Genomic DNA, 13,955 nt, shown 5'->3' with positions numbered 1-13,955 from the left:
ATTTCTAGACAATGATTTCAGTGCTGTAATGAAGCTGACGGGCAAACACTATTGGCTGATGAAATGTGGAGTGGCAGGTTCATGACTGCAATGACTCCACACAACATTCAGCAAGTTGATGACATCATTGGTGGTGATCAATGGGTGACTGCAGGTGACTTGTGATTCATTACATCCTTCAGTAAAGGCAGTGTGATGATAATTATTCAACAAATGGGATATTCAAAGGGTTATGCATCTTGGGTACCAAGAATGTTAAGTGACATGAATAAACAGGCAAGAAAAACAATTACCTCCCATCTCTTGCAGCCATTCCGTTTGGAGGGAGGAAAGTTTCAGGGAAATTTGTGGCCAGACATGAAACATGAGTTCATTTTTTTGAACCAGAATCAAAGAGGAAGTCATGGAAGCTCACAATAGAAGAAGAAGTTCAGAACTGGGTGATCAAGAGAGAAAGTTACGGCTATAGTATTTAGGGAAGCAGAGAGTGTGATTACGGATGATTTTTTGGAGCAGGGATGCTCAATAAATTCCGTCCAGTACGTTAAAATCTTCAAACAGCTTAAAACGTGCCTTCAGCGAATTCACCAAACCAAAACTATGATAAATGTTCTTCTGTTGCATGACGATGCAATACCACACACCAGTTATCACACTATTGAAGAGACAGTGAAACCTGGATGGGAAGTTTTGTCTCCTCCACTATACAGCCCTGACCTGGCACCATCAGACTTCCTTCTGTTTGGGATGCTAAATGAAGCTCTTCATGGGATTCACTTTGAAGATAAGGAGGCCATAAAAATGTCCATGCATCAATGGCTTTTGAAGCAGGACCGTTCATTTTACCACGCTGGAATACATGCCCTTTCAAAAGCTGGATCAGTACTGCGGAAATGGACAGATATTATATTGAAAAGTCATAAATGAATCATCAATGTTATGGTTTTCAACCTGTGTGGTTGCATTTGAAAGTCTTGACAAATAAAAGAAAATGAGAGGTATTACTTTTTGACTGACCGTTGTCACTGGTATGTGAAGGTAAAGTATTTTAAACAAAAACGGACAAGAATTTAGAAGATTTGCATTTTTTAATAACCTGGAAATAACCAAAGCTTTTTAAGAGGATGTTCACAAGCATACACAGTCAGCTCAAAGTCAAAGGTCATTAAGTGATCACGTAATAGTTAACAAAAAAACTTCACCCCTGATAACTAATACAAGGGTATATTAAGAAAGAAAGACCTTTCTGACCATTGTTTAATAATTTCTAAAATGATTATTTTAACAAGGTGGAGAAGGAACAATAAAACTAATGGAAACAAAGAAACAAATTCGAAGTGCACATATTACAAGATAAAAGCATAGAATTATTGTACAAAAATAAGTCTAAGGAAGAACTGCTAATGAAACAACCACTGAAGACATTAATTGAGAATGGAGTATGAGTAATAGTGTTGACAAACCAGCTTTTAAAGCACTAGGAATAAGATTTAAAAGATGTGCTAAGATGGGTTTAAAGGTATGGAATGAAAAGAGAAAAGGGAGGAACACATGAAATATCTACAAAAGAAAACCTCATCAGAATTATGAGCAGAATATAATAAAAAACGAGGAAGACAGCACACCGAGCAAATTGGGACAGATATCCAAGTAACCTAGAAAATGACATTCATGAACAACAAGCACTTGCCTTTAAAGCCTAAAAAATTGCAGTATGTCCAAAATTTAATGGAACAAGAAGAAATCTACTAAAAGTGGGAAGGGACAAATGGAGTAACATTAGCAGAATTAAAAGAAGCTTTAAATACAATGAAAAATGGAAAGGCAGCTGACATTGTTGACATTAAGAGCAAGTTATTCAAATATGGTGAAATTCTCTTTAATCTAAGATTTTTACCTTTCCTAAATTTATTATGCTGGGAGAGAGTGAGAATAATGGAAATCTGGTCAACACCTGTTGTGTACTCAATTTTTAAGATAGGAAATCAAAAACACTGTAATACTTATAAGAGAAAAACTAAGTGTTTTAACAGCTGGCTATAAAGTACATGCAAAAATTTTAACTCTAGAGTTAACATAGAGAGCCAAAACAGTTGTAACTGAAGACCAGAGTGGATTTAGATTTGGATGAAGAACAATGGATGATATATTCACTTTGAAGAATTTGGTAAATAAAAGAGAGAATTTTATGACACACACCTAGTTTTTCACAACTAGGTCAAGGGGTTTGACTGCTGAACTTACGACAAAAACACAGCAAGTATCATCATCCGATTTCCCAGAAAACTTCGGTCAGTGGAAGAAGAGTCAACACAAGCAAATACATGTCTCGGCTTATCTGTAGAGATTTGACCTTCTTGAGAAAACAATGGTCTAAGGTTTTGAGGTAATTTATGTGCCATTTAGCAAATGCATGGTCCAATCAAAGTGGTGGCACAGTGCCTAGAGTCTTGGCTTCACACTTTTGCACTCTGCGTTCAAAGCCGATTATTATTTTTATTTTAATTCTTGTTTTTTACTTACGAGTATCTACCTATGTCCGTAGAATGATATGTTCTTAGTTGTATATTGAAATATTTTTGTTCTTATTTGTCTACTAATTGTATGAATGGTGAATGAATTAAAAAAAGAAAAAAACCAATAAATAAATGTGAAAATTATTTGAAATTGTTTTCGGTGTAGTTCCCATAGTGTATCTTGATTCATTATCAGTCTGCCTGCTTAGCTAGGTAGTAACTTGTTTACTTTTGAATACATTGTGGGAGTTAACAGTGATCAATGTGTTACAAATATTTACTATCAAAAACAGTTTTGATCACAATTTATTTATTACGGTGACCTGTTTTGACCACTAATGTGATCATCTTCAGACCAATGAGCAAGAACCTCCTTCTGGTGGTAAATTTAGTGATTTACTACCAGAAGCAGGCTCTTACTCATTAGCCTGAAGATGGCCACAGTAGTTACTGTAATAAACAAATTGTGATCAAGACTGCTTTTGATAGTAAATATTAGTAACTTGTTTGCCCATAACTTGTTTGCCTACCGGGCAGTGGGCCTGGGTTCGATTGCCGGCCAGGTTGGAGATTTTCTCTGCTCCCTGGACTGGGTGTTGTGTTGTCATCATCATCATCATCATCATCATCATCATCATCGTCTCATCATCGCACAAGTCGCCCAATGCGATGTCACCTAAGACTTGAAACCCGGTGGACGAATTTCCCCGAACGGGGACTCCCGGCCATCAATGTCATGCGAGCATTTCATTTTTTCATTCATAATCAGTTGCCAGCATCAGTTTTCGGAAAAGTGATCCGTTATGCACGATTTGGCGCGAATTATTAACATCGTTTCTTTCCCGAGTGAGATTCATATAAAGGAAAGTTGCTATGACAATGCTGCCTTTGTGCGATGCTTGTGGTGTTTGGAATTGCTATGTTTCAAATATTTCTAAGGTTGGTACCATCTAACGGAGTACGTCAAATCTTCTTGAAGAATAAACGCAAGAATGATAGATAAGAAATAAGAACTGATATAAGAATGGAGTATAAAAATTTGAGACTTTACAAAGATTGTAGCCCCTTAAAATATCAGACACACATACACTGATCAGCCAAAACATTACGACCACCTTCTTAATAGCTCGTTTGTGCGTCTTTGGGAGAAAATACGTCACTGACTCTGCATAACAGTGATAGTTTGTTGGTAGGTTTGTGGAGATATGTGGCATTACATGTCTACACATTGGTCGCGCAATTCGCGTAAATATCGGGTTGATGATTTGCGTACGTGGTGATGGTGCCCGATAATGACCCAGATGTGTACCATAGGGTTTATGTCAGGCACATTTGGTCGCCGAGACATCACTACAATGTTCCTCAAACCACTGTAGCACGGTTCTGGCTCCGAGACACAGATAATTATATTGCTGAAAGATGACACTCCTGTCTGGGAAGACATAACGTATGATGGGATACAGGTGGTTCGCAGCTGACAATGTGTCTTCGATTACTACACATGTGAGTGCAGGAGACTGTCTCCCATAGCATTATATTGCTCCTACCGCCCTGCGTCAGTGGCGCGCTGCACATTTCGAGCCGCTGTTCACCTCGATGACGGCGTTTGTGGACGCGACCAACGACCTAGTTAGCAAAAATGTGATTCACCCAAAGAGCCGATTCGTTTACACTGATCAACGGTCGAATTCCGATGGTCCCATGCCCATTGCAATCGTAATTGGCAATGTCGTTGGGTCAACAAGTGAACGGGTAGGAGGGGTAGTCTGCTATGGACCTCCATGTTCAACAATATACAATGAACGGTGTGCTCCGAAACACTTGTGCGTGCAACACCATGTGCTCTTTGAGCAAAGATGCCACAGATCACCATCTGTCCTACTTTAAAGAACTGCATGTTGTCTAAAGAGATGTGGACGTCCAACTATTTAGCGCCTAGTGGTAGTTTCACTGTCCTCCTACCTTTTTCCATAGATGCTCACTTGAATATTCGACCTGCTTCGCCGTTTTCGAGATATTCGTTCACTGGCTCTGCATAATAATAATATAACCTTTGTCAAAATTGCATGTCTCTCAAAGGACTTTCCCATTTGCAGCCCATATCTCCGCTAGTGTGCTGGTATTCTTGAGTGAATTATCGCACATTTTTTGCCGATCAGCACTGCCTTCCTGTTCGATGTATGATATTGCGGTAAGAATACTACAATATATGAAGTAGCACGTATTAATGAGTTTCATCGTTAATGTAATAGGTTAAAATTATGTAAAAAATGTCCTGTGTGTATTTTACGGTAACGGCAGCTTTGGAAGTTCGTCGCTGTACGCGCCAAGCCGACAGCCATACCATGTCAGAAGATGACGTCGTATAACATAATTAATATGAAAAAGAACTTGTTACTATTATAATTTTGTTCGGTTTATGTCTGTATTCCACTGAAGTCGTTCGTTCGATGGAAATGTATACTATAGTATGTGTATTGTGAAGAACTGCCAATAAACCAACAGGGGTCTAGTTTAGCAGCAGGGGATACAACCCGTCGGCTTTGACCAATGACGTCAAAATTGGCCAGAGAGCATGTATTACAAAGATGAAAGAGGTGAGAAAAATGTTCAGAAACAAAGTAATGCAAGAGAGAAAAGGGCCAGTAGTATTTTCACGTTAACGATATCGCGTTTGTATCTTAGTATTTCTCTGCAAAATGCAATGGAAAGAAATGAATTAGTAGCAAAGAATACATCACGTTACATGTATGTCAGTTGTATCTCGAAACGCTTTCGAACTTTTTTGCTTAAGTGCAGTACGGAATACGAGTTTGTCGTAAGTCGATTTCTTCGTTTTCACTAGCATTACTGTCCTGTTCTTCACTTGAACGATGTATCCTCCGCTTCAGTAAACCCTAAGTGGAACACGGGATACAAATTTTAGATGTGTTGTTTATTTCGTTTCCGCTATTACTAACATTCTTTTCTTACGTACATATCAGTACTACTGATGACAGAAGGACCTACGTATGTAATATATGTATACCAGACTTCCGTTGACCTCTATGTATGTACACTGGTAACGAAAAGGTGGAAATAGACGTAAGTTAGATTTGCAACCTGTACCTCAATTGAACTACACGGAGACAAGAAGACAACACATGTAGAATTTGTATCCTTCTTCACTATGGGGTACAGTTTTCTTGTTGCTTTGGACGCTAATAGTATCCCATTCGTTACTTGAGCAATATAGCTATACACAACATTTGTATCTTGCTCGCCAATTGACATATATAGTGTCAGTGTAAAGGCGAAGTGAAGGACGGGATACAAATTTTAGTTGTATCGTCAATGCAAAGGCGAAGTGAAGGATGGGATACAAATTTCAGTTGTGTCAGGGGTTTCGCCTGTGATATAGCAAGTACACATTCGAAAATGTCGTAGTGATACTAGTGCTGGGAAACGAAAGATCAACAGATTACGTACTTCACAACACGAAAATACGCATATTGGTGGAATAAAACACTAGACCCACCAACTCAGAAGATAATTATTGTGAAAAGAAAAAAAAAAACCTACTGTTGAAGGTTTTTTTTTTTTTTTTAATTTTGGACATGTGCATGCTTGAAGTTGGTTGTCAAAACTAAGTCAAGATCACAATCGGCAAAAAGGAAAGATCAAGGGTTAAATTATACGCAAGCAAGAAACATTAGACAATCATACGACTACTCAGTTTTTTTTTTGTTTTTGTTTTTTTTTTTTTTTCCTTAAAGGCGTGATTAAATTTCTCCTCATGATTGTGAGTGAGTTGTTTTATTTTTTGAAACTAGTGGGGGTAGTTAATCCGAAAGTTCTTGACAGTTTTGAAAGTTTATTGAAAGTTAATAGTGGGAAGTGAAATACACACATCAAAAAAAGTTTTGCATCATCTCGGTTCCGAGAGTTCCGGAACCTGTACAGAAAACTGGAATAGAGATCAACATAAACATCATTTCCGCCCTTTTTATTGCTCATGAAAACCACTCATTGCGTGTTGTACCTCCATACAGTGAGACCTTCAGAGGTGGCGGTCCAGGTTGCTGTACACACTAGTACCTCTAATACCCAGTAGCACGTCCTCTTGCACTGATGCACATGCCTGTGTTCGTCGTGGCATACTATCCACGAGTTCGTCAAGGCACTGTCTGTCCCGACTGTCCCACTCCTCAACGTCAATTCGGCGTAGATCCCACAGAGTGGTTGGTGGGTCATGTAGTCCATAAACAGCCCCTTTCAATCAATCCCTGGTATGGTCGATAGGGTTCATGTCTGGAGAACATGGTGGCCACTCTGGTCGAGCGATGTCGTTATGCTGAAGGAAGTCATTCACAATATGTGGACGATGGGGGCGCGAATTGTCGTTCATGTAGACGAATGCTTCGCCAATATGCTGCCGATATGGTTGCACTATCGGTCGGAGGATGGCATTCACGTATCGTACGGCGGCTTCCATGAACACCAGCGTGCTGCACTCACTGGACAGTGTGCCTAAGGCGTTCAGCCTGACTGGGTTGCCTCCAAACACGTCTCCGACGATTGTCTGGTTGAAGGCATATGCGACACTCATTGGTGAAAAGAACGTGATGCCAATCCTGAGCGGTCCATTTGGCATGTTGTTGGGCCCATCTGTGCCGCGCTGCATGGTGTCGTGGTTGCAAAGATGGACCTTGCCATGGACGTCGGGAGTGAAGTTGCACATCATTCAGCCTATTGCGCACAGTTTGAGTCGTAACACGACGTCCTGTGGCTGCACGAAAAGGATATTCAACATGGTGGCGGTGCTTTCAGGGTTCCTCTGTGCCATAATCCGTAGGTAGTGGACATGCACTGCAGTAGTAGCCCTTGGGCGGCCTGAGCGAGACATGTCATCGACAGTTCCTCCCTCTCTGTGTCTCCTCCATGTCCGAACAACATCGCTTTGGATCACTTCGTGACACCTGGACACTTGTTGAGTGCCCTTCCTGGTACAAAGTAACAATACGGACGCGATCGAACCGCGGTATTGACCATGGTTGAACTGCAGACAACACGAGCTGTGTACCTCCTTCCTAGTGGAATGACTGGAGCTGATCGGCTGTCGCACCCCCTCCGTCTAATAGGCGCTACACATGCATGGTTGTTTACATCTTTGGGTAGGTTTAGTCACATCTCTGGACAGTCAAACGGACTGTGTCTATGATACAATATCCACAGTCAAGTCTATCTGCAGTAGTTCTGGGAACCGGGGTGATGCAAAACTTTTTGATGTGTACGCTTGACTGTTCAGTAACATGCGGGAGCATCTCTGGTTGTCTTGACAACAGAAACTAGCTGCTATATATCCGAATACGAAAGGTAGCTTCAAATTGATATTTACAACATGAATCTTTAAAAGAGCAAAATCTATTAGTGCTTGTTTGTCTTTTTGAAAAAAAAAAAAAATGAAAACAATAATAAGGCTTCAAACACTGGACGCAATATTGGAAGACCGCGACGAAAGCCACTATCCACTATGCCACCAGTTGGGCTGAGCTTGTTGCACACTAAAAGGCGTGTAAATTACGTGGAAAACTGACAGTCGTTTTATCAGAAATGGTCGAATATCTACAGATAAACCGAGACACGTGTTCCCTTATTTTGTTCCGTTCCACCGAGCGAAGTTTCTCGGAAATCGGATTAAGGCACTTGCCGTGTTCTCCTCGCTAGCCTTAAGCCGTCGGCACACGGACCGTGCATCCGAACGTTGAGCGATGAGCGTGCCGAGTTTCTGACGTCATAGCGTGGAATAGCACGTTTTGGAGTCTTTCCGAACGTGCAGAGCAGCATCTGGCATGTCAGATATTCTGAGCGTGCGTCTGAGCGTTGACCAATGAGACGGCACATTGGCACCTACGTCACACGCACGCCGTCTCCCTTCAGTACAGAGTTGTGAGGCGCCATATTGGCATTCATTTCAAGCCTATATGTATATATGCCGTTTCTGAGCACCAACAAATAGAGAATAACTGGAAAAACCGTTGTTAGTTGTGCGATTCGTTCCAATAAAATAATGAGAAACATCATATTCGTGGCAAAAGAATTATTGTAACTTGCATATTATGAGAGTAGGCTACTTGAAGGCAGCGACACACTGAAGATCTACCCAAAACGCATTGTTCTTGGTACAATCTGTTATAATGAAATTTCAATTAGTGGCATAATTAGCTACGATTAACCATTTTAGCACAAGGTAACACATACGATTAAGTTCAAGTAGCGCATTGTTGGTTTAGCGTAATGAGTAGAGTCTCCATCCCGAAGATAGTTTTTGCTGGGTCGGTGGATTGCGTCTTAACACGTCCAAAATTTTTATACTAACATTCGCGTTTTTATCAGGTTCTGATACTTTATTATTAGTTTAATATAAGCATATGCTAAAATATTTGATTTTATGATGTTTTTGAGGGGTGACTTTGTTCGATTGGCTTAATTTACAGGACAGCTTGCACTAGTTGTATAAAGATATTTTGCTCCTTTTTCTTTTACGCTTCGTAATTCGTATGTTGCAAAGATTCTGCTACTGGGTAGGAACAGTGATCAAGTAAGACTGGCCTTGGGTTTTTACTAAAATGTGGGAATGATGAAATAATGTTAATCTTATGCGGAGAAGTATTCGAAATTTGTACCGCACTGTTTGTAATGGAACTTTTATAAACTTGTGTCCTTATTGATTGGACATGGTATTTTCCTTTTCGTGGACGATGGAGGAAATGTGCGTTTTAATAGGCCTAACGTGGGAATTTTACGCGCGCCCGTTGAGTAAACAGTGTGATTTACGAACTAGAAACATCCCTCAACTGCCACTGGAGTGCGTTGCGATCACATATACCACATTGGGGCCCACGTACCGTATGCACAAGTGACATCGTTCCTGAGCGTTCAGCAGCACGTTGAACTTGTCACGCTCAACGTTAACTTTCGACAGCATGGTCCGTGTGCCGACGGCTTTAAGCTAAGAGGAACGGTGGTACAGTGATGCTGTATGCATTAGAGTCTGAGATGAAGCGGAAATATTGCTAGTGCAAATGAGATGAGTGGAGAACACCTTCTGACCAGTACTGGAGTTGTTAAGGGGAGCCGGAGGTGCCTATGCTGCCCATGTTAAAATCACTAAGTTTGAGGAACATTTATGAATAAACTACCAAATAGAAAAATTTGATTTTTTTTTGCATATAGAGTGGTTTAGTATCGCAGTTATGACAGAGGGATTTTGGAGTATCTTTTCTAGTTTCCTTCCAATTATTTTTTTTATTAATGACCCAAATTTTTTTACAAATAATTGCTTTATAATTAAATTGAAATGAAACTACTGAACATATTGCCAAATGGCTGTGTTACGATGTAAGTTTGACCACTAGGAGTGCTGCATAAAAATTTCATCTCTCTAGCTTGAGTGGATTTTGAGAAAATGTTCCTTATATTCAAAAAATTCTAATTTATGGGAAATGGCTATCAAAGTTTCTCAATACATTCCTGCACTATAGGATGGATTATCAGGGTCTTCTTCTTCATCCTACAAAAGCTTCCTCTTCTGTCTTCTTTTCTGGCCTGTTGTTCCATCATACTTCATATGCCTTTCTCTTCTTTCTGCTCCTCTTATCCTTTCTCTGTCAATATTTCTTAGTGCTCGTACAGTGTTCACCCCAGTGCCTTCAGAACTTCACACTGTTCCCTTGGTTGTAGGTTGCTATTGCATCATAAATGCCAAAGCGCAGTGTTTTTATGCTTACAAACACCCTTTTAGGAATCACTTTCAAAATCAAATTGTTTACGCTCTCATTAGGATTCTGCGTCTCTCCGTGTAGAAATTTGTGTAACAATTCTGGCTGTGCTAAGTCATGAAAAATTGGTTTTATTGCATTTATCACAGCTGCTGGCAAACCATATTTGTGATCATAGTCCTTTTTTGCATTATATTTGCACCAGGAATCTTTTGGGCACAGGCTGTGTTGAGGGTATTCATTGGAAGAGGCAGTATGAAGGAACAATGCCCACACTGCTTTTCGCATGTCACTAACATTACTAGTATTTTGCCTTATAGCATACCTATAGTATCTCTGTAGACGTTCAATCACCTCATCAGTAAGCCTGCCTCTCCCTCGTATTGTCTTTCCATCACTGAGCTTACTCGAACCCAAAGTTTGTTTGAGCCTTCGAAGCCGTGCACCCATACGCTTTTGCACATGCCCAATGCATTCCAACTTTTCAACTACAAATTCATTTCCATAGTGTTTCAGTTCCTCTATAGTCTTGAAACCTTTGGAGTCACCATCCCCAAGGTAGTATTTGCTAGAAGATGTCACAGGGCTATGGCCGGCCATGTGTTGCTTAGCAGAAGAACGCACTGTTTCAGTAATTGTAGTATCGCAACTTGGTATTAGCGTTAATTTTCTTTTCCCTACATTCTTCCTCTTCTTATATACACGGTTACTAATACGTGGCATCGTAACCAGAACAATGCTTTACACAAGAAGTATAATACTACCAACAACAGGCGCAACACTGAACTAATTCGAAACGGTAAACAGCAAAGAGACGATGTTCCGCACTCTTAGCGCTTCATTTGTCACAGAAAACAATGTAGCCAACCCTTGCACACTCACTGTATGCGTAATGTAAGGCGCTGTATGCGTAACAGGCCGAGAAAATCCCAAGCAGTTCGCCAGGAAGTCACGAGAGGGTGTTAGATGCATTCAGCGGCCGCCCATTTCCTCTGCAGGCGTGGGGGAAAATGGTAATAACTCCACTTCTAGGGCGAGTAGAACAATAATTCGAAGTTTACATTAAAGAGGAATGTTCCAATTAATTTTCCGTAGCAAAAAAAAAAAAAAAAAATCGTAATTTTTTGGATTTGACCACCTCCGGCTCCCCTTAACAGTGTTGAGGCATATGAGACAGAGGCCGGAGCTTAGCTGACCTGCTGCAGCTGCGGGACGTCGTGGAACAGCTTGGCGGGCAGCTGCGCCAGCCCGTTGAGCGACAGGTCGACGGCGACGAGCTGCGGCAGCGACGAGAAGGCGTCCCCGGGCAGGCGGCGCAGCGAGCAGTTGAACAGGTCGAGCGAGTGCAGACTGGCGGACGCGAGCAGCGGGCCGCGCTCCGGCGCCTGCAGCGCGTTGCCGCTCAGGTTGAGCAGGCCCAGGCTCGGCAGGCTCGAGAAGACCGCCGGCTCCAGCCTGCGCACACGCGCCCTCTCACTCACATTACAACTCGATGGGAACGTTGACGACCCCTCGTGTCCATTGTTTGGCAAAACTGAGTTACCTATCGTTTTGTACCTTAAACATCAAGTCAATGATAATACAGAAAAACTCCATAGGTTGTGGCATTTTCTATGTTGTTATGGAGCCATGATACCAACTAAACTGCAGAGAAAATCCACATGTACAAAAGATATGGTTTGCCTAAAAAATTTAAGTTGTCAGCGCTGCTTTAAACAGAGGAAGTAACCAATATTGCCTCTTACTCTTTGGTTTAATCGACTTCTATTCTTATGGCTGGTATAGTGGTATGCAGACAGACTGGTGATGCTAGTGAAAAATGTCAGAAAATAATGAGGAAAAAGAATAATGGAGTTACCGAAATAAACAGCAATAAAGAGAGAAAGAGTAAAAATTGAAGTATACATAAGTTGGAAAGGGAATAGAGGGCAACCAAAACAGCATAGCTAAGACATCTAACCTGAAACTTAGTACTGCTTCAAAATTAAGGTTTAGTTATCACTGCTACAAGAGCAGCAACAATTAAGTTAATAGTGCACAAGAGGTGTGCTGATAAATTCTTTGAGAAATTACATGCAGTTAAAGAGAAAACTGAAACAATTTATATTGTTGCAGGTCTCACATTTGATTTTATGAAGAACCTATAATTGCCTCAGATACCAATACAAGACACATTTTACTTGCGCCAGCTTTCTGTAAATGCCATTAATGTGCATGATGTATGGAGTGGAAGAGCCAGGTTTTACCTCTTTCATGCCGCCACAGTGGTCGAGCAGTTCTAGGTGCTTCAGTCTGGAACCGCACAACTGCTACGGTCGCAGGTTCGAATCCTGCCTGGGGCATGGATGTGTGTGGTGTCCTTAGGTTAGTTAGGTTTAAGCAGTTCTAAGTTCTAGGGGACTGATGACCTCAGATGTTAAGTCCCATAGTGCTCAGAGCCATTTGAACCATTTTTGAACCTCTTTCATGAAGGAATAGCGCAAAGAAACCCTAATGAAGTCGTCCATTTCTTTTTGGTTATATAAATCAAAATGTTGTACAATATACCTTCACATCTTCTCTGACTCTTGTGGACGCCAAAATAAAAGCCATGCAGTGATGATATTTTGTTTAATGCTTGTGGCACAGAAAGAATGCTATTTCCGTTGAAACTCAAGGAAGGGCTATGCAAAGAAATAAGAAACAGCACTTTCACGTAACACAGTTCATGCAGTTCTCCTAATCCAATGGTTCAAATAGCTCTAAGCACTATGGCACCTAATATCTGAGGTCATCTGTCCCCTAGACTTACAACTACTTAAACCTAACTAACCTAAGGACATCACACACATCCATCCCCGAGGCAGGATTCGAACCTGCGATTGTAGCTGCAGTGTGGTTCCGAACTGAAGGACCTAGAACCGCTCGGCCACAGCGGCCGGCTTCTCCTAATCACATGAAAGTCTTGGTGTTGTTAAAGTTAGATGATTCACTGATGGAGCAGAAGAGCACACATTCCAGCTGGCTGATCGGTCTGTAATTCCATCAAGTCCCGTAAGTCAGGCTTATCAAGATCATGTGCCTATAAATGAGAAGAAAATTCCCACCAAAAGATGAAATCATCCAAAACTTCTACTCGGAGATAAGCAGCTTGCCAACATGTATCAAAGAGTGAACCGACTGTGGAGTATGATGCCAAAGGGAATAGATAATAGGTATAATCTGATTTTTGTCCATATTAGCAATAAAATGTGAGTTACATAATGGTTTATACTTTTTTATTACAAAGTATTAAGAACATCCCCATGTTTACTTAATAAATTTTAACTTTTCGTCAAGGAAGTGTACCATGATTGTCTACAATGGATTGGCTGTCTTCCCTGTAGATTCATTTTAAGGAAACATGAGAAGAAAAACAGAATTTCAGCATAATTTTAAGTTTGTTGTATCTCCTGAAACGTTTACTTTTTTGGACACCTGGGACTACTCAATATTCCCATTCAACTACTACATACTCTGCCAGAAAAATTAATGCAACACTCTCAAGGACTGTAACTCATTGCTCCCGGGTCACGTGCATACTGAGTGGTTGTAATGTTACTAATTCATTTGTCATAGTCATTGGCAATCAAATAGCGTTCAGGAGGCCTGTCGTGCACTAGATATCAGAAATGAGCCGTCTATATTCGCTTTAAACTCA

The 13,955-nt window shown here is 40.9% G+C and overlaps 1 protein-coding gene across 1 annotated transcript in view; it reads right to left on the bottom strand.

Annotated features, from left to right (window-relative positions):
- The window catches only part of LOC126458122 (leucine-rich repeat-containing G-protein coupled receptor 5-like), a 448,428-nt gene that overhangs the window by 10,341 nt on the left and 424,132 nt on the right, over window positions 1-13,955 (bottom strand). The window contains exon 6 of the mRNA XM_050094952.1: window positions 11,473-11,731. Within this exon, the coding sequence (XP_049950909.1) occupies window positions 11,473-11,731 (259 nt within the window). The remainder of the gene's footprint in view (window positions 1-11,472; window positions 11,732-13,955) is intronic.

The sequence above is a fragment of the Schistocerca serialis genome, chromosome 2 (assembly GCF_023864345.2).
Source record: "Schistocerca serialis cubense isolate TAMUIC-IGC-003099 chromosome 2, iqSchSeri2.2, whole genome shotgun sequence".
Classification (NCBI taxonomy): Eukaryota; Metazoa; Arthropoda; class Insecta; order Orthoptera; family Acrididae; genus Schistocerca; species Schistocerca serialis.
The sequence above is the reverse complement of the archived record's forward strand: the minus strand, read 5'-3'. Positions and strand labels throughout refer to the sequence as shown.